General features: G+C 58.4%; 1 protein-coding gene across 7 annotated transcripts in view; it reads left to right on the top strand.

Moving 5' to 3' along the window:
• Positions 1-292: 292 nt before the first annotated feature.
• gpat3 (glycerol-3-phosphate acyltransferase 3) overlaps positions 293-21,920 on the top strand; it is an 84,367-nt gene continuing 62,739 nt past the window's right edge. Inside the window, exons 1-3 of one of the 7 annotated variants that reach the window (XM_086007446.1) lie at positions 293-506; positions 2,404-2,651; positions 12,311-12,377. In XM_086007446.1, coding sequence (XP_085863572.1) covers positions 2,508-2,651; positions 12,311-12,377 — 211 coding nt within the window. In that variant the 5' untranslated portion in view covers positions 293-506; positions 2,404-2,507. The other 6 variants (XM_086007445.1, XM_086007470.1, XM_086007440.1 and 3 more) reach the window with 6 other exon arrangements.

Raw genomic sequence — 21,920 nt, forward strand, 5'->3', positions numbered from 1 at the left:
CTCAAGTGCCTATCCAGTCTCCCCTTGGAAACATTGAGTGTCTCCGCTTCCATCACGTCCGTCGACAGCGAATTCCAGGTCATCGCCACTCGCTGCGTAAAAAAGTTTTTTCCTCACAGTCCCCCCTGTATCTCTTGCCCAAAACCTTAAATCTGTGTCCCCTAGTCCTTGTACCATCCACTAGTGGGAACAGCCTTTCCCCATCTAGCCTATCCAAACCCGTCATAAGTGTCCACGAGTTAGTCCATTTGTTCCTAATTTTCAGGTTTGCAGTCTGAAAAGAGTGGGAAAAAAATGGAAAAGCGACAGAGGGAAAGGATAGAAAGACAGGAGAGGAAGAAACGGAGGAGTGAAAGTTGCAGAGAAAGTCTAAGTAAACAGAGACTGGTGAAGGCTGTAAGCGCTTGTCCCTCCCGCAGGGCTATTACCCACTCCCACTATTACTCCCTCCACCAGCCAGCATCTCCTGGGCTCCAGCTGGGCGCTGCTGGTGCCGCTGATCTGCGGTGAGTCGGGGTGGGACGGGAAGCAACCGAGCTGGAAGTTCCGGGTGGGCGGGGTAAGGAGCGAGTGAACTCTGGACCAGAGCGATAGTCACAGCAGAGTAAAAGCCCCGACCAGGATCCGGAGTAAGAATCCCGAGCCGGAGCGAAGCGAAGCGGGTAGGAGTAAGGAGTGAACCCGGAGTGAGTGAGTGAGTGAGAGAGAGAGGCAGTAGCCGGAGCCTGCACTCTCCTGGTCGGGGGGACCCGCTTGCCCTGTGGCCAGGCTCCTGCTGCTGTTAAGCCGGACAGGGTCGGGTATTTCCAACAGCAGTTGCTGGTCAGTCAGTGCCTTGCCTCCTTTAACTTCTTGTAGTGGGCTCGAGGAGGGGAGGAGGATGACGACTGGGTCTCCACTCCCATCGTGTGTGTGTATCTGTCAGAGTGTGTGAGGCCATTCCCCACACGGGGTTGGGCGGTCTACATTCCCTATGCCTGCTCCCAGCACCCCATTTCCCACTACCAGCACCCCACTGGGTGGGGAGTCTCCCTTTCCCACTGGGAACTGAGAGGGGGATGGGATTTTTCCAGTCCGCAGACCCTAATCCCTACGGGGCAGGCTTTGGGATTCTTCAGTTCCCTAAACCCCATTTCCCATTCCCCACTGGGGGGTGGTGAGGGTGTCCACAATCCTACATTATGTGTGGGGTGGGTTTCCACTCCTGCAGTCTGTTGGGGGGCAGAGCTATTGCTGGTTCCCACTTCTACACAGTATTGGGGTTACGTCCTCACTTGTGCACAGTATTGGCGGGCTGTGAATCATTAGTTCTACATGGGTGGCGGTGGTCGAGTGGCGGGCGGTGGTGGTAGAGTGGGGTGGGTGGGTGGTGCGTTTGCCAGTTCCCACTTCCTCCTCTTGCACTGTATTGAGGATTGAATTCTCCCTCCTCCAGTCCTACAACCCTCAGGTTTTTGCGCTCCTCCAATTCTGGCCTCTTGCGCTCCCCCGATTTTCATCACTCCACCATTAACGGCTGTGCCTTCAGTTGCCTGGGCCCCAAGCTCTGTAATTTCCTCCCTAAACCTCCTTAAGTCGCTCCTTAAAACCTACCTCTGACCAAGCTTTTGCTCGCCTGTCCTAATATTTCCTCATTTGGCTTGGTGCCAAATTTTGTCTGATAACGCTCCTGCGAAGTGCCTTGGGCTGTTTTACTATGTTAAAGGCGCTATGTAAATGCAAGTTTTGTATGTGTGTGTGGTGGTGGGGGAAAGTTGTTTTGGGTGGGTTTATACTGAGGGTACTGGGATAGTAAAGTGGTAGCAGCTGTGCACGCGGGATGAGGGACCCCATCACTGGCTATTGGGGACTTGGCCTGGAGGGTGTTGCACGGAGCAGTCCCGTGCAATATATTTTTAAGTAGGTTCACGGACTCCCAGGCCACCTGTTTGTTCTGTGGCCTGGAGGAGTCCATTTTTCATATTTATGCAGAATGTGAGAGGTTGCAGCCCCTCTTCCATTATTTGAAGGGGCTGCTCCTCGATTTTTGGTTGCACTTCAGTCCCACGCTCTTGATCTACGGTCACCCGGTGCGGAGGGGAGCAGGCAGGTTGGGGGACCTCCTCGTGGGTCTGCTCCTGGGCCTGGCTAAAAAAGCCATCAATGCGGGCGGTCGAGGGGGTCGTCCAGCCAGATTGCCTCCCTCTCTTCCGCGGCCATGTTCGCGCCCGGGTGGCCCTGGAGATGGAGTACGCGGTGTCCGCCGGCGCGTTCGAGCACTTCCGTGACCGGTGGGCGCCGCGGGGACTGGAGTGCATAATTGGATTGGACAACCAAATTTTAATTTGATTTGCTAAGGTTTATTTAAAGTTTTAGAGTTTTAATTACAGTCTATTTGTTTAATTTACTTGGTCCATTTAAAAGAGGGACCCCATCGCTGGTGGGCCGTAACTCCCTTTTTAACTGGCGTGGTCTCTAGGGCTGGACCCCTGTGCACCTTGGCTGCGGAGAGCAGAGAGCGGCGGCAGATGGAGGACTTCTGGGAACTGGCGTTGAAGCTGCTGGCGGTATGGCTGATCCTGGGGATCACACTCATTATGCTGCCAGCCATGTTTGGAGTTTCTTTGGGGATAACAGAACTTTACATGAAGATTCTGATCAAGACGCTTGAGGTAAGGGCCTTTGTTCAATAAGGGATATGTTGCGGGTCAGTAAGAGATACTTTTGGTTTATTTCTGGGAAGGTGCCTGATATTGGAAGAAAATGGTGGAAACCGACATTTCTGAAGGGGCAAGTTCAAGTTTGAGGTCACAAGGGAGCCTGGTGGGAACATGAACCCCTTTCAGTTTGAGGCTGCTTGTCTGTTACTGTTCATTCCAGCATCTGTGGTCTCTCTTAAGACATCTCAAGTATGTATTGTAGAATATAACTCAATTTAAAAGTGCTCTACCATTTTTTGAGGGTATTTAAAAGAAATGGTCATGATAAAAGTAAACTGATTTGCCGTGATTTTGGGCGGTGAGGAGCTGAGCTGTTTATAACTCGGGTCTGATGGACATTCTTTGCTGCGTTAGCTGATTTCAAATGCTCCTGGGTTAGGAAGGGTAAATCAGACCGGCTTCCCACTGCTGATCACCATCCAGCGCGCACACCTGGAAATGCACACAGATGGATGTTGGCTGAGGAGAGGACTAGGCTCTGTGGTAATGCACGCACCCGCCCGCTCCCCCTGCCCGCTCCCTCTTCCCCCTCCCTGCCCGCTCCCCCCTCCCTGCCCGCCCCCCCTCCCTGCCCGCTCCCCCCTTCCCCCCCTCCCTGCCCGCTCCCCCTCCCTGCCCGCTCCCCCCTTCCCCCCCTCCCTGCCCGCTCCCCCCTTCCCCCCCCTCCCTGCCCGCTCCCCCCTTCCCCCCCTCCCTGCCCGCTCCCCCCTTCCCCCCCTCCCTGCCCGCTCCCCCCTTCCCCCCCTCCCTGCCCGCTCCCCCCTTCCCCCCCCTCCCTGCCCCGCTCCCCCCTTCCCCCCCCTCCCTGCCCGCTCCCCCCCTTCCCCCCCCTCCCTGCCCGCTCCCCCCTTCCCCCCCCTCCCTGCCCGCTCCCCCCTTCCCCCCCTCCCTGCCCGCTTCCCCCCTCCCTGCCCGCTTCCCCCCTCCCTGCCCGCTTCCCCCCCTCCCTGCCCGCTTCCCCCCCTCCCTGCCCGCTTCCCCCCTCTCCCTGCCCGCTTCCCCCCCTCCCTGCCCGCTTCCCCCTCCCTGCCCGCTTCCCCCTCCCTGCCCGCTTCCCCCTCCCTGCCCGCTTCCCCCTCCCTGCCCGCTTCCCCCTCCCTGCCCGCTCCCCCCTTCCCCCCCTCCCTGCCCGCTCCCCCCTTCCCCCCCCTCCCTGCCCGCTCCCCCCTTCCCCCCCTCCCTGCCCGCTCCCCCCTTCCCCCCCTCCCTGCCCGCTCCCCCCTTCCCCCCCTCCCTGCCCGCTCCCCCCTTCCCCCCCTCCCTGCCCGCTCCCCCCTTCCCCCCCTCCCTGCCCGCTCCCCCCTTCCCCCCTCCCTGCCCGCTCCCCCCCTTCCCCCCTCCCTGCCCGCTCCCCCCCTTCCCCCCTCCCTGCCCGCTCCCCCCTTCCCCCCTCCCCCACCTCCCTGCCCGCTCCCCCCTTCCCCCCCCTCCCTGCCCGCTCCCCCTTCCCCCCCTCCCTGCCCGCTCCCCCTTCCCCCCCCCTCCTGCCCGCTCCCCCTTCCCCCCGCCTGCTCCCCCCTTCCCCCCCCGCCTGCTCCCCCTTCCCCCCCCCGCCCGCTCCCCCCTTCCCCCCCCGCCCGCTCCCCCTTCCCCCCCTCCCTGCCCGCTCCCCCCTTCCCCCCCTCCCTGCCCGCTTCCCCCCCTCCCTGCCCGCCCCTCCCTGCCCGCTCCCCCCTTCCCCCCCTCCCTGCCCGCTCCCCCTTCCCCCCCTCCCTGCCCGCTCCCCCTTCCCCCCTCCTGCCCGCTCCCCCCTTCCCCCTCCCTGCCCGCTCCCCTTCCCCCCTCCCTGCCCGCTCCCCCCTTCCCCCCCTCCCTGCCCGCTCCCCCTTCCCCCCCTCCCTGCCCGCTCCCCCTTCCCCCCCTCCCTGCCCGCTCCCCCCTTCCCCCCCTCCCTGCCCGCTCCCCCTTCCCCTCCCTGCCCGCTCCTCCCTGCCGCTCCCCCTTCCCCCTCCCTGCCCACTCCCCCTGCCCCGCTCCCCCCTTCCCCCCCCTGCCCGCTCCCCCTGCCGCTCCCCCCTTCCCCCCCTCCCTGCCCGCTCCCCCTTCCCCCCTCCCTGCCCGCTCCCCCCTTCCCCCCCTCCCTGCCCGCTCCCCTTTCCCCCCCTCCCTGCCCGCTCCCCCTTTCCCCCCCTCCCTGCCCGCTCCCCCTTTCCCCCTCCCTGCCCGCTCCCCCCTTCCCCCCCCTCCCGCCCGCTCCCCCCTTCCCCCCCTCCCCGCCCGCTCCCCCTTCCCCCTCCCTGCCGCTCCCCCTTCCCGCTCCCCCTTTCCCCTCCTGCCATTCCCCCTCCCTGCCCACGCCCCTTCCCGCCCGCTCCCCCTGCCCGCTCCCTCTTCCCGCTCCCCGCCCGCTCCCCTGCCCACTCCCTCTTCTCCCCCCCGCCCGCTCCCTCTTCCCCTCCCTGCCGCTCCCCTCTTTCCCCCTTCCCCCCCTCCCTGCCTGCTCCCCTCTTCCCCCTCCCTGCCCGCTCCCCCTTCCCCCCCCTGCCAGCTCTCCTGCCCGCTCCCCCTTCCCCCCTGCCCGCTCCCCCTTCCCCTCCCTGCCCGCTCCCCTGCCCGCTCCCTCTTCCCCCCCCTCCCTGCCCGCTCCTCTTCCCCCCCCCCCTCCCTGCCCGCTCCCTCTTCCCCCCCCTCCCTGCCCGCTCCCTCTTCCCCCTCCCTGCCCGCTCCCTCTTCCCCCTCCCTGCCCGCTCCCTCTTCCCCCCTCCCTGCCCGCTCCCTCTTCCCCCTCCCTGCCCGCTCCCTCTTCCCCCTCCCTGCCCGCTCCCTCTTCCCCTCCCTGCCCGCTCCCTCTTCCCCCTCCCTGCCCGCTCCCTCTTCCCCCTCCCTGCCCGCTCCCTCTTCCCCCTCCCTGCCCGCTCCCTCTTCCCCTCCCTGCCCGCTCCCTCTTCCCCTCCCTGCCCGCTCCTCTTCCCCTCCCTGCCCGCTCCCTCTTCCCCCTCCCTGCCCGCTCCCTCTTCCCCCTCCCTGCCCGCTCCCTCTTCCCCCTCCCTGCCCGCTCCCTCTTCCCCCCTCCCTGCCCGCTCCCTCTTCCCCCTCCCTGCCCGCTCCCTCTTCCCCCTCCCTGCCCGCTCCCTCTTCCCCCTCCCTGCCCGCTCCCTCTTCCCCCTCCCTGCCCGCTCCCTCTTCCCCCTCCCTGCCCGCTCCCTCTTCCCCCTCCCTGCCCGCTCCCTCTTCCCCCTCCCTGCCCGCTCCCTCTTCCCCTCCCTGCCCGCTCCCTCTTCCCCCTCCCTGCCCGCTCCCTCTTCCCCCTCCCTGCCCGCTCCCTCTTCCCCTCCCTGCCGCTCCCTCTTCCCCCTCCCTGCCCGCTCCCTCTTCCCCCTCCCTGCCCGCTCCCTCTTCCCCCTCCCTGCCCGCTCCCTCTTCCCCCCTCCTGCCCGCTCCCTCTTCCCCCTCCCTGCCCGCTCCCTCTTCCCCCCTCCCTGCCCGCTCCCTCTTCCCCCTCCCTGCCCGCTCCCTCTTCCCCCTCCCTGCCCGCTCCCTCTTCCCCCTCCCTGCCCGCTCCCTCTTCCCCCTCCCTGCCCGCTCCCTCTTCCCCCTCCCCTGCCCGCTCCCTCTTCCCCCTCCCTGCCCGCTCCCTCTTCCCCCTCCCTGCCCCGCTCCCTCTTCCCCCTCCCTGCCCGCTCCCTCTTCCCCCTCCCTGCCCGCTCCCTCTTCCCCCTCCCTGCCCGCTCCCTCTTCCCCCTCCCTGCCCGCTCCCTCTTCCCCTCCCCTGCCCGCTCCCTCTTCCCCCTCCCTGCCCGCTCTCCTCTTCCCCCTCCCTGCCCGCATCCCTCTTCCCCCTCCCTGCCCGCTCCGCTCCCTCTTCCCCCTCCCTGCCCGCTCCCTCTTCCCCCTCCCTGCCCGCTCCCTCTTCCCCCTCCCTGCCCGCTCCCTCTTCCCCCTCCCTGCCCGCTCCCTCTTCCCCCTCCCTGCCCGCTCCCTCTTCCCCCTCCCTGCCCGCTCCCTCTTCCCCCTCCCTGCCCGCTCCCTCTTCCCCCTCCCTGCCCGCTCCCTCTTCCCCCTCCCTGCCCGCTCCCTCTTCCCCCTCCCTGCCCGCTCCCTCTTCCCCCTCCCTGCCCGCTCCCTCTTCCCCCTCCCTGCCCGCTCCCTCTTCCCCCTCCCTGCCCGCTCCCTCTTCCCCCTCCCTGCCCGCTCCCTCTTCCCCCTCCCTGCCCGCTCCCTCTTCCCCCTCCCTGCCCGCTCCCTCTTCCCCCTCCCTGCCCGCTCCCTCTTCCCCCTCCCTGCCCGCTCCCTCTTCCCCCTCCCTGCCCGCTCCCTCTTCCCCCTCCCTGCCCGCTCCCTCTTCCCCCTCCCTGCCCGCTCCCTCTTCCCCCTCCCTGCCCGCTCCCTCTTCCCCCTCCCTGCCCGCTCCCTCTTCCCCCTCCCTGCCCGCTCCCTCTTCCCCCTCCCTGCCCGCTCCCTCTTCCCCCTCCCTGCCCGCTCCCTCTTCCCCCTCCCTGCCCGCTCCCTCTTCCCCCTCCCTGCCCGCTCCCTCTTCCCCCTCCCTGCCCGCTCCCTCTTCCCCCTCCCTGCCCGCTCCCTCTTCCCCCTCCCTGCCCGCTCCCTCTTCCCCCTCCCTGCCCGCTCCCTCTTCCCCCTCCCTGCCCGCTCCCTCTTCCCCCTCCCTGCCCGCTCCCTCTTCCCCCTCCCTGCCCGCTCCCTCTTCCCCCTCCCTGCCCGCTCCCTCTTCCCCCTCCCTGCCCGCTCCCTCTTCCCCCTCCCTGCCCGCTCCCTCTTCCCCCTCCCTGCCCGCTCCCTCTTCCCCCTCCCTGCCCGCTCCCTCTTCCCCCTCCCTGCCCGCTCCCTCTTCCCCCTCCCTGCCCGCTCCCTCTTCCCCCTCCCTGCCCGCTCCCTCTTCCCCCTCCCTGCCCGCTCCCTCTTCCCCCTCCCTGCCCGCTCCCTCTTCCCCCTCCCTGCCCGCTCCCTCTTCCCCCTCCCTGCCCGCTCCCTCTTCCCCCTCCCTGCCCGCTCCCTCTTCCCCCTCCCTGCCCGCTCCCTCTTCCCCCTCCCTGCCCGCTCCCTCTTCCCCCTCCCTGCCCGCTCCCTCTTCCCCCTCCCTGCCCGCTCCCTCTTCCCCCTCCCTGCCCGCTCCCTCTTCCCCCTCCCTGCCCGCTCCCTCTTCCCCCTCCCTGCCCGCTCCCTCTTCCCCCTCCCTGCCCGCTCCCTCTTCCCCCTCCCTGCCCGCTCCCTCTTCCCCCTCCCTGCCCGCTCCCTCTTCCCCCTCCCTGCCCGCTCCCTCTTCCCCCTCCCTGCCCGCTCCCTCTTCCCCCTCCCTGCCCGCTCCCTCTTCCCCCTCCCTGCCCGCTCCCTCTTCCCCCTCCCTGCCCGCTCCCTCTTCCCCCTCCCTGCCCGCTCCCTCTTCCCCCTCCCTGCCCGCTCCCTCTTCCCCCTCCCTGCCCGCTCCCTCTTCCCCCTCCCTGCCCGCTCCCTCTTCCCCCTCCCTGCCCGCTCCCTCTTCCCCCTCCCTGCCCGCTCCCTCTTTTCCCGCCCCCTCCCTGCCCGCTCCCTCTTTTCCCGCCCCCTCCCTGCCCGCTCCCTCTTTTCCCTCCCTGCCCGCTCCCTCTTTTCCCTCCCTGCCCGCTCCCTCTTTTCCCTCCCTGCCCGCCCCCTCTTTTCCCGCCCCCTCCCTGCCCGCCCCCTCTTTTCCCGCCCCCTCCCTGCCCGCCCCCTCTTTTCCCGCCCCCTCCTTTCCCGCCCCCTCTTTTCCCGCCCCCTCTTTTCCCGCCCCCTCTTTTCCCGCCCCCTCTTTTCCCGCCCCCTCTTTTCCCGCCCCCTCTTTGCCCGCCCCCTCTTTGCCCGCCCCCTCTTTGCCCGCCCCCTCTTTGCCCGCCCCCTCTTTGCCCGCCCCCTCTTTGCCCGCCCCCTCTTTGCCCGCCCCCTCTTTGCCCGCCCCCTCTTTGCCCGCCCCCTCTTTGCCCGCCCCCTCTTTGCCCGCCCCCTCTTTGCCCGCCCCCTCTTTGCCCGCCCCCTCTTTGCCCGCCCCCTCTTTGCCCGCCCCCTCTTTGCCCGCCCCCTCTTTGCCCGCCCCCTCTTTGCCCGCCCCCTCTTTGCCCGCCCCCTCTTTGCCCGCCCCCTCTTTGCCCGCCCCCTCTTTGCCCGCCCCCTCTTTGCCCGCCCCCTCTTTGCCCGCCCCCTCTTTGCCCGCCCCCTCTTTGCCCGCCCCCTCTTTGCCCGCCCCCTCTTTGCCCGCCCCCTCTTTGCCCGCCCCCTCTTTGCCCGCCCCCTCTTTGCCCGCCCCCTCTTTGCCCGCCCCCTCTTTGCCCGCCCCCTCTTTGCCCGCCCCCTCTTTGCCCGCCCCCTCTTTGCCCGCCCCCTCTTTGCCCGCCCCCTCTTTGCCCGCCCCCTCTTTGCCCGCCCCCTCTTTGCCCGCCCCCTCTTTGCCCGCCCCCTCCCTGCCCGCCCCCTCCCTGCCCGCCCCCTCCCTGCCCGCCCCCTCCCTTCCCGCCCCCTCCCTGCCCGGCCCCTCCCTGCCCGCCCCCTCCCTGCCCGCCCCCTCCCTGCCCGCCCCCTCCCTGCCCGCCCCCTCCCTGCCCGCCCCCTCCCTGCCCGCCCCCTCCCTGCCCGCCCCCTCCCTGCCCGCCCCCTCCCTGCCCGCCCCCTCCCTGCCCGCCCCCTCCCTGCCCGCCCCCTCCCTGCCCGCCCCCTCCCTGCCCGCCCCCTCCCTGCCCGCCCCCTCCCTGCCCGCCCCCTCTTTTCCCGCCCCCTCTTTTCCCGCCCCCTCCCTGCCCGCTCCCTCTTTTCCCGCCCCCTCCCTGCCCGCTCCCTCTTTTCCCGCTCCCTCCCTGCCCGCTCCCTCTTTTCCCGCTCCCACTTTTCCCGCTCCCTCCCTGCCCGCTCCCTCTTTTCCCGCTCCCTCCCTGCCCGCTCCCTCTTTTCCCGCTCCCTCTTTTCCCGCTCCCTCTTTTCCCGCTCCCTCTTTTCCCGCTCCCTCTTTTCCCCCTCCCTCTTTTCCCCCTCCCTCTTTTCCCCCTCCCTCTTTTCCCCCTCCCTCTTTTCCCCCTCCCTCTTTTCCCCCTCCCTCTTTTCCCCCTCCCTCTTTTCCCCCTCCCTCTTTTCCCCCTCCCTCTTTTCCCCCTCCCTCTTTGCCCGCTCCCTCTTTGCCCCCTCCCTCTTTGCTCCCTCCCTGCCCGCTCCCTCTTTTCCCGCTCCCTCTTTTCCCGCTCCCTCTTTTCCCGCTCCCTCTTTTCCCGCTCCCTCTTTTCCCGCTCCCTCTTTTCCCGCTCCCTCTTTTCCCGCTCCCTCTTTTCCCGCTCCCTCTTTTCCCGCTCCCTCTTTTCCCGCTCCCTCTTTTCCCGCTCCCTCTTTTCCCGCTCCCTCTTTTCCCGCTCCCTCTTTTCCCCCTCCCTCTTTTCCCCCTCCCTCTTTTCCCCCTCCCTCTTTTCCCCCTCCCTCTTTTCCCCCTCCCTCTTTTCCCCCTCCCTCTTTTCCCCCTCCCTCTTTTCCCCCTCCCTCTTTTCCCGCTCCCTCTTTTCCCGCTCCCTCTTTGCCCGCTCCCTCCCTGCCCGCTCCCTCCCTTCCCGCTCCCTCCCTTCCCGCTCCCTCCCTTCCCGCTCCCTCCCTTCCCGCTCCCTCCCTCCCTTCCCGCTCCCTCCCTTCCCGCTCCCTCTTTTCCCCGCTCCCTCTTTTCCCCGCTCCCTCCCTGCCCGCTCCCTCTTTTTCCCCCCCCCCGCCCGCTCCCTCTTCTCCCCCCCCCTGCCCCCCCCCCCCCTCCCCGCCCGCCTTTCCCCCCTTACAGCTATCATTGCGTTCCTTGGGACAGCACTGAATTCACTCAGTAAGTGATATGGGTTTGGTCTGGGAAAAAGATGATGACCAACATAATAGAACAAGCCGGATTAACTGATCGGACATCCTTCACATCCAGTTGTTAAGAGAAATATGACCTGTAAAATAGTTTTTCTTTCATGCAGTTATTCTTTTATCTGAAGGAAAAATAATAGTATCTGTCCAAAATAAAAAGACAGATTGCTTACAAAACCTTCCATAATATAAACTGCCACTTGGATATAGTTTTAGCCTCATGAACCTACAATCTGCCCTTTATCCTAAAATTATAGTTCAGTCCTTAACCTCATTAACATGCTTTGAACATTCTGAAAGGGGAAAGGAACTTGATAAATCTTGCTGCGTGTTTTTCTTGACACATTGGCAGTTTACTTTAAACTTTCATTGCAGCTGGTAAGCTCAGGTCTGGGAAACAAAACCTCAAACAGATAAATGATTCAATCTCTCTGCACCCTTTGTTGTAGGAGAGTTGCAGTGGAGTGGGATGTAATTCTGTGAGTGACAATGGCTCGGATAGAATTAAACCGTAGATTGCTCTTGTGTATATAAAAAAAAAAGCCAAATAGCTAGTGAAATTGTTCATAATGTGGGGCAGGTTGGTGGCTGTGTTTCTTCATCGTTCTTGATTTTAGTAAAATATTTGAAAGCAATGCTGGATAAAGACAAGATTAAGAGAGAAAGCTGGAGAGTGTCTTGGTTGCTATCACACGCACACACACCAAATCACTCCCCCCCCCCCCCCCCCCCCCCCGCCGCCACAGCACTCCCCCTGTGCACACCCCGTGCACACCCCTCGCACACCAGCACACACACCAAATCACCCCCCCCCCACAGCACTCCCCCTGTGCACACCCCTCGCACACCAGCACACACACCAAATCACTCCCCCCGCCACAGCACTCCCCCTGTGCACACCCCGCACACGCACACATACCTTGCACACCAGCCCCCCACACACACCCCTCGCACACCAGCCCCCCCCCACACCCACACCCCTCGCACTCCAGCCCCCCCACACACACGCACACCAGCCCCCCCGCACACCAGCCCCCCCCCCACACACACAGCACCCCCTCCCACACCAGTCCACCCACACACACACACCCCTCGCACACCAGCCCACACACACACACACCAGACGCGCATGCGCACACACACACCACCCCCTCGCGCGCGCACACACACAACCCCCTCGCGCACACACACACACACACCACCCCCTCGCGCACCAGCCCCCCCCACACACACCCCTCGCACACCAGCACCCCCCCCACACACACACCCCTCGCACACCAGCCCCCCCCACACACACACCCGCCCCCCCACACACACACCCCCCTCGCACACCAGCACCCCCCCCCACACACACACATGCCTCGCACACCAGCCCCCCCCCGTGCACACACCCCTCGCACACCAGCACCCCCCCCACACACACACACCCCTCGCACACCAGCCCCCCCACACACACATCCCTCGCACACCAGCCCCCCCCCACACACACCCCCCCACACACACCCCCCCACACACACACCCCTCACACACCAGTCCCCCCTCACCACCCCCCCCCCCCATACACACACCTCACCCCACCCCCACCTACCACAACACCAATGCACTCCCACACCACCTATGATCACTTTTATAGAGCAGAGGCCTGGGAGTTGGTGTGGGGACGAAACTCTAACTGATCAGTTTGCCGGTGAAAGGATTTGGTGGGGAGCCACTACTGTTCAATGGGAATCACACAGGCATGACGATCCGTAGAATGGGAATATATAATTACATCCGAGGGGGGACACCGACTCGGGCTTCTCCTAGCTGAAGTGCTGTCTGCTTTCTTTCAGTGGGCCACTCGTAGAATACAAAAAAGCGTGCAGGAGCAGCCTGGCGTCTCTTACTCCCCTTCCAATGGTGAGCTTTATTTTCTCTCTTGGAAATCTACGTGAGCTATGTTGCAAAAAGACAAGGAAATGTGCCATTTTCAGATAACTCGGTGACGCATACACAAAGTGTACTACTGGAGGAAACAACCGAGGCCGCCACTTTGATGTTTTTCTTTTTACAAACTGTAGTTAATGTGCTCACTAACAAAACTTCCTCTGAAGTGAACAAATCCAAAGTAAAGGAAACTCTGGAATAACCAGCAGTACGTCAGCCAGACTGTTCTCTGCTGGGAAAGCACTCTGTTTCTCTTTGTCCCGGTGTATTAAAGTTGCGCCCTGTGAGGGATGGGCCATAGTTTAACCGTGAGGACAGGAAGGCAGGTCTTGCTGTGGGGCCTTGGCCAGTGTCGCACTCTCTCTAGCCTTTAGCTGGCTCAGTGACATTCCATCCCTTTCTCCGCACACTCCCACTTTCCCAGGAGGGGACTATCTGAGCACAGCTGGTGCTGGAATCAGAAATGTCGCGTTTTACTTCGATCCCAGCACCATTTGCTTGTCCGCTCAAAGCAGTCAGCAGTGGGGAGCGGTGCTGGGAGCCAAAGCAAAAAGAAAACATGTCACATTTTTAGGTGTAACTTTGGAAACACCATGGGAATGATAATCCAGTTGGAGGTCAGACACTTCAAGTGGATTTAAACAAAATTGTTTGGAATTACATTCAGGAGTATATTTTCCATTTAATAGCTGTTGGTAACATTTGATCGCCTGTCTTTTCCTGGATTGTTGTGGCAGTGTTATCATACAAGCTCCTCAGATTATTCTAGGGGTTAACAGCTATTTTCAAAGTTACTGCATCGAATCATAGAAATTTATGGAACAGAAGGAGGCCATTCGGCCCATTGTATCTGTGCTAGCCGACAAAGAGCTACCCGGCCTAATCCCACTTTCCAGATCTTGGTCCGTAGCCCTGTAGGTTACGGCACTTCAAGTGCATATCCAAGTACTTTTTGAATGTGATGAGGGTTTCTGCCTCTATCACCTTTTCAGGCAGTGAGTTCCAGACCCCCACCACCCTCTGGGTGAAAAAAGTTCTCCTCAACTCCCCTCTAATCCTTCTACCAATTACTTTAAATCTATGCCCCCTGGTTATTGACCTCTCTTCTAAGAGAAATAGGTCCTTCCTATCCAATCTATCTAGGTCCCTGATAATTTTATACACCTCAATTAAATCTCCCCTCAGCATTCTCTGTTCCAAAGAAAACAACCTCTTATGTTCTCTTTGGCTGATAGGTTACACACTGATCCGGTGAAGGGAGCATGTTTTCCTGGGCTTCATTGTAGTGCAATCTCCAACAGCCCTTGTCCAGCAGATGATGGCTCACTCTATCCTTCAGATCATCCCATCAGGGGCAACACTGCCTGTCTGGGAGAGTTTTCTACAGGCAAGAGAAGCAGTGCGTGCAGGAGACTTTAAATTTGAATAAAATTCAATATCCCTGTTCCAATGCATCTCTTAATTATACTATATCTCGGATTGTCATACAGCCTGCCACAAGAAAAGTATTGCAGGTTCCATGCAATCATCCAGGATATCTTGGGTCCTATGCCATAAAATTGGTAACCATCTTGTGTCCAATATAACATGGTGCAACTTTCATCTTCAAATAAAATGAAAGACTTGCATTTATATAGCGCCATTCGCGACCTTGGGACGTCCCAAAGCGCTTTACAGCCAATGAAGTATTTTTGAAGTGTAGTCGCTGTTGTAATGTGGGAAACGCGGCAGCCAATTTACACACCGCAAGCTCCCACAAACAGCAATGTAATAATGACCAGATAATCTGTTTTTGTGATGTTGATTGAGGGATAAATATTGGCCATGGCACTGGGGATAACTCTCCAGCCCTTCTTCGGAATAGTGCCGTGGGATCTTTTATGTCCACCTGAGAGAGCAGACGGGGCCTCTGAAAGCATTGAGCTCGGAGGAACTGGCTTGCGCAGTGTTAATTTTAATTTAAAAGGCATTCTGATGTCTTGAGTGAATTTACAGGAGAAGTGTTATCACAGTGTTTTGGATTTACTGTGTTTATAAAGGAAGAGAGATGCGATTTGCTACATGGCATTGCCCAGTCACCGATCACATCTTGTGCCACATTTTGTTTTAATAAATTCTGCGAAAGGAAAACTGTCCTTTACTGGCCCTGTTTAAATTGGCGGGTGTAATTTAGAATGCTGGTGGTCACACTGAAACACACGCCGTGTTCCTGAGTTTGTGTTTCAGGCTGTGGGTCTTTCAAGTTGTGGAGGAAGTTCCACACAAGTCAGTGCTGAAGACTACACTTTCAGCCCATTTGGATGAACTGAGCATTCTGCCCATCTTCTGAGATCCAGCTTTGCCGAAGGCAGCCAATTATGTTAACATAAGAAATAGGCGCAGGAATAGACCATTTGGCCCCTCGAGCCTGCTCCACCATTCAATAAGATCATGACTGATCTTGGGCTCAAAGCCACTTCCCTGCCCGCTCCCCATAACCCTTCACTCCCTCATCTTGCAAAAATATGTCTATCTCCACCTTAAATGTATTTAATGACCCAGCCTCCACTGCTATCTGGGGCAGAGAATTCCACAGATTTACGACCCTCTGAGAGGAGAGAAGAAATTCCTCCTCATCTCAGTTCTAAAAGGGCGACCCTTTATTCTGAAACTATGCCCCCGAGTTCTAGATTTCCCCACGAAGGGAAACATCCTCTTTGCATCTACCTTGTCGAGCCCCCTCATATATGTTTCAATAAGATCACCTCTCATTCTTCTAAATTCCAATGAGTATAGGCCCAACCTGCTCAACCTTTCTTCATAAGTCAACCCCCTCATCTCTGGAATTAACCTCGTGAACCTTCTCTGAACTGCCTCCAATGCAAGTATATCCTTCCTTTAAATAAGGAGACCAAAACTGTACGCAGTACAGAGGTATATCTAGAGGTCTCGGGAGGTGGGTCTCGGTGCCTTTGCAGGCACCTGTGCCACTTTGTTTGTAATACAACACTAACTCCGAAGGCAGTGTGAAATACTATTGGTGCGAATCACCTTTACTAGTATTGTGTGGCGTACCGACCACAGAAAGGACACAATCCGCTTTTCGGTCCGTAGACTATAAATCAGGCGCCATGCCTTTAAGAAGGATCACACCTTTTAAGAAACTCGATCTGCAACATAGTTAAGCCCAGAGCGGGGGAGGAGCAGTTGAAGCGGTGGACTGACAAAAGGCAGTCGGACTTGGTGTAGGCTCTGACGCCATTTTGTGTTCAACATGCAGTCTCAAAAATTAAACCTTTTCTGTTGAACCTCTCCGAGTTCAGTATTTTTTGCTAGGAGTACGTAGACTCCTACATTGGTGACCCCGACGCTCAGGACGACTCCTAAGCGTAACCATGGCTGACACAAATGCAGTTTCTGTGAAGCTGCCGGAGTTCTGGGAGAACCTGGCCACCGCCTGGTTCCTTCAAGCCGAATCGCAATTCCGACTCCGCGGCATCACCGCCGACGCAACGATGTACGACTACCTCTTCGCCTCCCTGGGCAGCTCCACAATCACGAAAGTCTGGACAACACTACAAAACCCTTCGGAGGAAGGCAAGTGCGCACATCTCAAGGCCGCGCTCCTTAAAAAATTCACAGCCTCCCAATTTTTGCGCAACTGCCACCTCCTCGACCTCCCGGGCCTCGGTGACTCCACGCCGTCAGACTTGCTCTCACACATGCTTGCTCTGACCGACGAGAAACCGCCCGGCTCCCTCTTCCGCACGCTCTTTATCCGCCAACTACCTCCCAGCATTCGCCCAGCGATCGTGGTGTCCAGCCTCACGGACCTCGAGGTCCTGGCCGACGAAGCCGATAAGCTCCTGTCCGCCGGCTCCAACCACGCCATCACCCCCGACCTGGCCTCCGCAGCGTTGGCGCGCGCTCCACCCTCTATCGCGCGGCCACACAGCTCGGCCACGAGGCCCCCCAGGCCCCCACGTCCCCCAAGCCCTCCTACCCAGGGCTACTGCTACTTCCATACCCGGTTCGGCGCACGGGCATGCCGCTGCAGCCATCCCTGCAAGTTTCCAACCGCCCCCACACCGGCCTACACGATGGCCGTGGGGCAAGCAGGCGCGTTGCTGTACGTTACGGACAGCGCCTCCGGACGCCGTTTCCTATGCAACACGGGCGCGCAACGCAGCATCATCCCCGCGTCCGCCCTCGAGATCCAGCGAGGCGGCCGTGGCCCTGCGCTGGCTGCCGCCAACGGCACTGACATCCGGACGTACGGCACCCGCACCGTCACCATCGACCTCGCAGACTGCCGCTACCACTGTGAGTTTATCACCGCCAAGGTGCTCTCCCCGCTCCTCGGTGCGGATTTCCTGTGCGCCCACGGCCTGTTGGTCGACATGCCTCGGCGCCGCCTCGTGGACATGAGCACCATGTCACCTATCCCGGGCGGCATGGCCCCCCCCCCACCAACCCGCCGAAATGGCGTGGCAGTGCCGTGCCCGCTCAACGGACGACTACTCAGCACTCCTGGCTGAGTTCCCAGCCCTCACCAACCCGACCTTCTCCGCGAAAGTTGCTAAGCATGGGGTAGAACACTTCATCCCCACCACAGGCCCACCGGTGTATGCCCACACCCGCAGGCTGGACCCGGCCAAGCTGGAGATCGTGCGGGCTGAGTTCGCCACAATGGAACAGCTCGGCATCATCCGCCACTCCAACAGCCCCTGGGCCTCCCCACTCCACATCGTCACCAAACCCGACGGAGGATGGCGCCCCTGCGGGGACTACCGGCGCCTAAACGACGTCACCACACCTAGAGCCCGACGAACCCGTTCAAGTGAGCCAACCCCCACCGCGGGGCAGACCGCCTAAGAACCCGACGCGTCTGACCGCCCCGCTCCCGACACCAACCGCCAAGAGCCGGTCCGGCCGTGCCATTAAGCCGCCATGCCGGTTCGTACACTCCCTACTAGCGGATTCTGGGGGGAGCTGTGTGGCGTACCGACCACAGAAAGGACACAATCCGCTTTTCGGTCCGTAGACTATAAATCAGGCGCCATGCCTTTAAGAAGGATCACACCTTTAAGAAACTCGATCTGCAACATAGTTAAGCCCAGAGCGGGGGAGGAGCAGTCGAAGCGGTGGACTGACAAAAGGCAGTCGGACTTGGCGTAGGCTCTGACGCCATTTTGTGTTCAACATGCAGTCTCAAGAATTAAACCTTTTCTGTTGAACCTCTGAGTTCAGTATTTTTTGCTAGGAGTACGTAGACTCCTACAATATCGCCGTTGGCCTATACAGAGCTAAGGAGGAAACAGCGGGTGTGTACTCGCGTTGTAACTTGAACCGCACTGAAGAATGTGATCAGATCATTAATTCTGCATTGTTCAGTGCTTTAAATGGTTATTAGTGAGGGTGATCCTGCAAAGTTCATATTGCAGTTTTAATCCTGCAAAATCCATATTGCAAGCATGCACGCTAGGCGATCATCACCAGCTTCCAGTGTAAGATAAGTTCTTGTGCTGTGTTTGCGGTTTTCCAGAGGATAGCTTAGTGTGTTGGTTTCTGGTTAAAAACTGCCATGCACCACATTTCTCCAAATACAGGCCAAATAAAAGAAAATGGAGATAATTCTACCCCTGCTTCCTACTATAAACATCAAACCAAACACTTCTCCTTGAATAATTTGAGGGAGAATGAAGTGGTATCAACTTTGCCTTGCTGTTGTGCGAGCCAGCAACTGCTGGTTAACCCGTTCCCCACCACCATTGATTTTTTTTTTAAACAGGACTATCTGCACTGTAGCTTCTCCTTTTATTAGCATGATGTGACCCTTCTATTTCTTTTAAAAGGATGCACATTTGCATCCGTTCTGTCCGTACGGGTGACCCCGAGCTTCCGGTCGCCTGTCCTTTTAATTCACCGCCCCATTCCCACTCTGACCTCACCATCCTTGGCCTCTTGCATTGTTCCACGGAAGCTCAACATAAACTTGAGGAACAGCACCTCATCTTCCGATTAGGCACTTTACAGCCTTCCGGACTCAATATCGAGTGCAACAATTTCAGATCATAACCTCGGCCCCCATTACATTTTTACTTATATTTTTTATCCACACCTTTGTTTTGGCCTTTCCCCCTTTCCCCCCCCTTTTTTTCTCTCCCACATGGCAGCTGCCTCTCATTCTGCCAGAACATTTCACACCTAATCTAGAGCCGTCTTTTGTCTCCACTAGTCCTATCACCATCTCGTCTCGTTTTAAACACCTCTTAATGTCTCTTCTCATTTGTTCTCTCCCAGCCTGGCCTCTTAATCTATTTCATTCCCTGTGCCTCTTTAGTCTTGATAAAGGGTTTTGACCCGAAACATTGACTCTAATTTCTCTCCACGGATGTTGCTTGGCCTGCTGAGTTTTTCCAGCATTTTCTGTTGTTATTTCATATTGGTGCGTGTGCCTTCTGAGCTTTTTGTTAACCAGGGTCATTGTTACATTAAAGCTGCTAGACAGGCTCGTCCGGTTTTGTAAAAAACAAGGGTTGAGTGTAGTACGGAGACGTGTTCGTGCTGGCTGTGGTTTTGGTTGCTGTGATGATTCTTTCTCCCTCTTGCTGGTGAAACTGCCCTAGGGTCAGGGCAGCATATTGGTTATGTTACTGGACTAATAATCCAGAGAACGTGAGTTGTTTCAGCATAACTGTGACGTAAAAGTAGCATAGCGCCGGATCTTTGCGAGGAAATCCGCGTGCAACTGACTTGTGCTGGTTTTGTGCTATGCGTGAATTTCCTCGATCGTTTGCGCCGGCTCCGAGGGTATGTCTGCTGACACCTTCTGCCGCTCATTTACATGGCCCCGTCCTCGTGCAGAAGACCAGCTCATGCGAGTTTCCTGCATTTACACCAGTAATGTGATGGCGTTGACTTACGCCTCCAAAATTCAGGTGCAACATGGACCAAAGTCACCTGAGTAAGTCCCCGGTGTAATTCAGGTTTCTGGAGTTTGATGGCAATTTTCTTTGCGTTTTTTTTTTGACCTGCTGAGGAACCCCTGGTGATTGCAGCAAGATGATGCACACTTTGCGGTGGTGCAACCCAACACCTCCCAGAGTAAATTAGGTTAAAGTACACACGGGACATTTGCCACTCAGACCAAGTTCTGTGTGGTCTCTGCATGTAGCTGGGCAAACCACCAGGAGATATGGGCTTCATTGTGCCAGCCAGCTTCCTACTCTATCACAACTGCTCTGACCTCCAGGTCTGTCTTCAAAGGACCTCAGCATCCTGCTCATCCCTCAATGGGGATCTTCTGCTGCCTGAACCTATTGCAGAGTCTCCACTGGTGTGAGAGTGTAATTACTGCGTGACATGTTTACATGGGCAGTTTCCATTATGAATGTGGACATAGGAATATTGATTGGGAAAAGTTGGCAGGAAGTGTGTGCAGATGCAACACATGCATACCTTTTTGAAATTTATATGTGTATATAATATTTTGAGTGATGTGGTGCTCCTAGGTTTTGCTGCTCCTTCAGTGAGCTGGCTAGCAATGTGGTATGAGGAATTTGAATTGTCTGGCTACTTTCTTGTGATGATATTCAGGCTTTTGGGAGTGAAGTAGATGAATGACTAACTGAACTGGTGGTGTAGTAGATGCCGGACAAGAGCAGCAATATCATCAGCTCCAAGTTCCCCATCAAGCCCCACACACCATCCTGACTTGGACATGTATTGCCACTCCTTCATCAGCATTGGTCACTATCTAACAGCATTGTGGGAGCACCAGCACCACAAGGACTGCAGCAGTTCAAGGAGAAGGTCCACCACCACCACCTTGGGGCAACTAGGGATGGGCAATAAATACAGACCTGTCAGTGTCACTTACATCCCAAGAACAATTGATTAAAAAAGCACAGCTGCTTTTTTAAGCGCAAATGAATCAGATATTGAGAAACCAATTTGTTACCAGAGAGAGAGTTTATAATTTCCCATTGGTACGTATTCTCCTTTTGGTATCTGTGCTGCACCTGTTATATTTGTGTATTTAAATGCTCTACTGTAAACTCCACACAGATGAACCATCTGCACAGACAGACACCTGAAAGGTCGACTTTGCTTCAGTCAGATGTTTCCAACCTGTTTGATATTTTTAATTGACCCAAAGATGTATCTGCTGAAAATGAGCACAAATAGTTCCCTCAAAAAACCCAGCCATTTTATGCAGAATCGTAGGTTTTGTAATCCATGTGCAATCGCTTTCCCACAAACCACACAGGCAAAAGAGTGGGTGGAATATTGAGAAACTTAATGCTGAAATAAGCAAAACCAGATACCACCAGTCAGGCAAATTGATAATAAATATGGCTTTTTTTGAAACAATGCTTTATTTATGTACATGAAAAACTACATTTCATTAGAGGGCTGGACTTGAGCATGTAATGTAGGCTGACACTTCAGAGGTGCCTTCTTTTGGATGAGATGTTAAACCGAGGCCCGTGTGCCTGTTCAGGCAGATGTGAAAGATGCCATGGCACTATTTGGAGAAGAGATGGGGAGTTCTCCCGCTGTCCTGGCTAACATTTATCCCAAAAACAGATTATCTAGTCATTAGCTCAGTGCTGTTTGTGGGACCTTGCTGTGTACAAATTGGCTGCCGTGTTTCCTACATTACAGCAGTGACTACTTCAAGTACTTAATTGGCTGTGAAGTGCTTTGGGACATCCTGAGGACATGAAAGTCCTCAGATAATGAAGCAGTCCATGTAGCAAGACCTGGATGACATTCAGGCTTGGGCTGATAAGTGGCAAGAAACATTCACGCCACACCAGTGCCAGGCAATGACTATCTCCAATAAGAGCCAGTTCTGATGAAAGGTCTTCGACCTGAAATGTTAACTCTGTTTCTCTCTCTGGCCTGCTGAGTTTTTCCAGTGTTTTCTGTTGTTATTTTGGATTTCCAGCATCCGCAGTATTTTGCTATTGTCCAATAAGAGAGTGTCTACCCACCACCCCTTGACATTCAACGTCATTACTATCGCCAAATCCCCCAACATCAACATCCTGGGGGGTCACCATTGACCAGAAACTTAACTGGACCAGCCACATAAATACTGTGGCTACAAGAGCAGGTCAGAGGCTGGGTATTCTGCGGTGAGTGTCTCACCTCTTGACTCCCCAAAGCCTTTCCACCATCTACAAGGCACAAGTCAGGAGTGTAGTGGAATACTGTCCACTTGCCTGGATGAGTGCAGCTCCAACAACACTGAAAAGCTCGACACCATCTAGGACAAAGCAGCCAGCTTGAGTGGCACCCCATCCACCACCTTAAACATTCACTCCCTCCACCACCAGCGCACCGTGGCTGCAGTGTGTACCATCTACAAGATGCACTGCAGCAACTCGCCAAGGCTTCTTCGGCAACACCTCCCTAACCTGCGACCTCTTCCACCTAGAAGGACAAGGGCAACAGGCACATGGGAACACCATCACCTCCAAGTTCCCCTCCAAGTCACACACCATCCTGACTTGGAAATATATCGCC

This window comes from Somniosus microcephalus, chromosome 2, assembly GCF_052327205.1.
Source record: "Somniosus microcephalus isolate GS21.2 chromosome 2, FLI_Smic_1.0, whole genome shotgun sequence".
Classification (NCBI taxonomy): domain Eukaryota; kingdom Metazoa; phylum Chordata; class Chondrichthyes; order Squaliformes; family Somniosidae; genus Somniosus; species Somniosus microcephalus.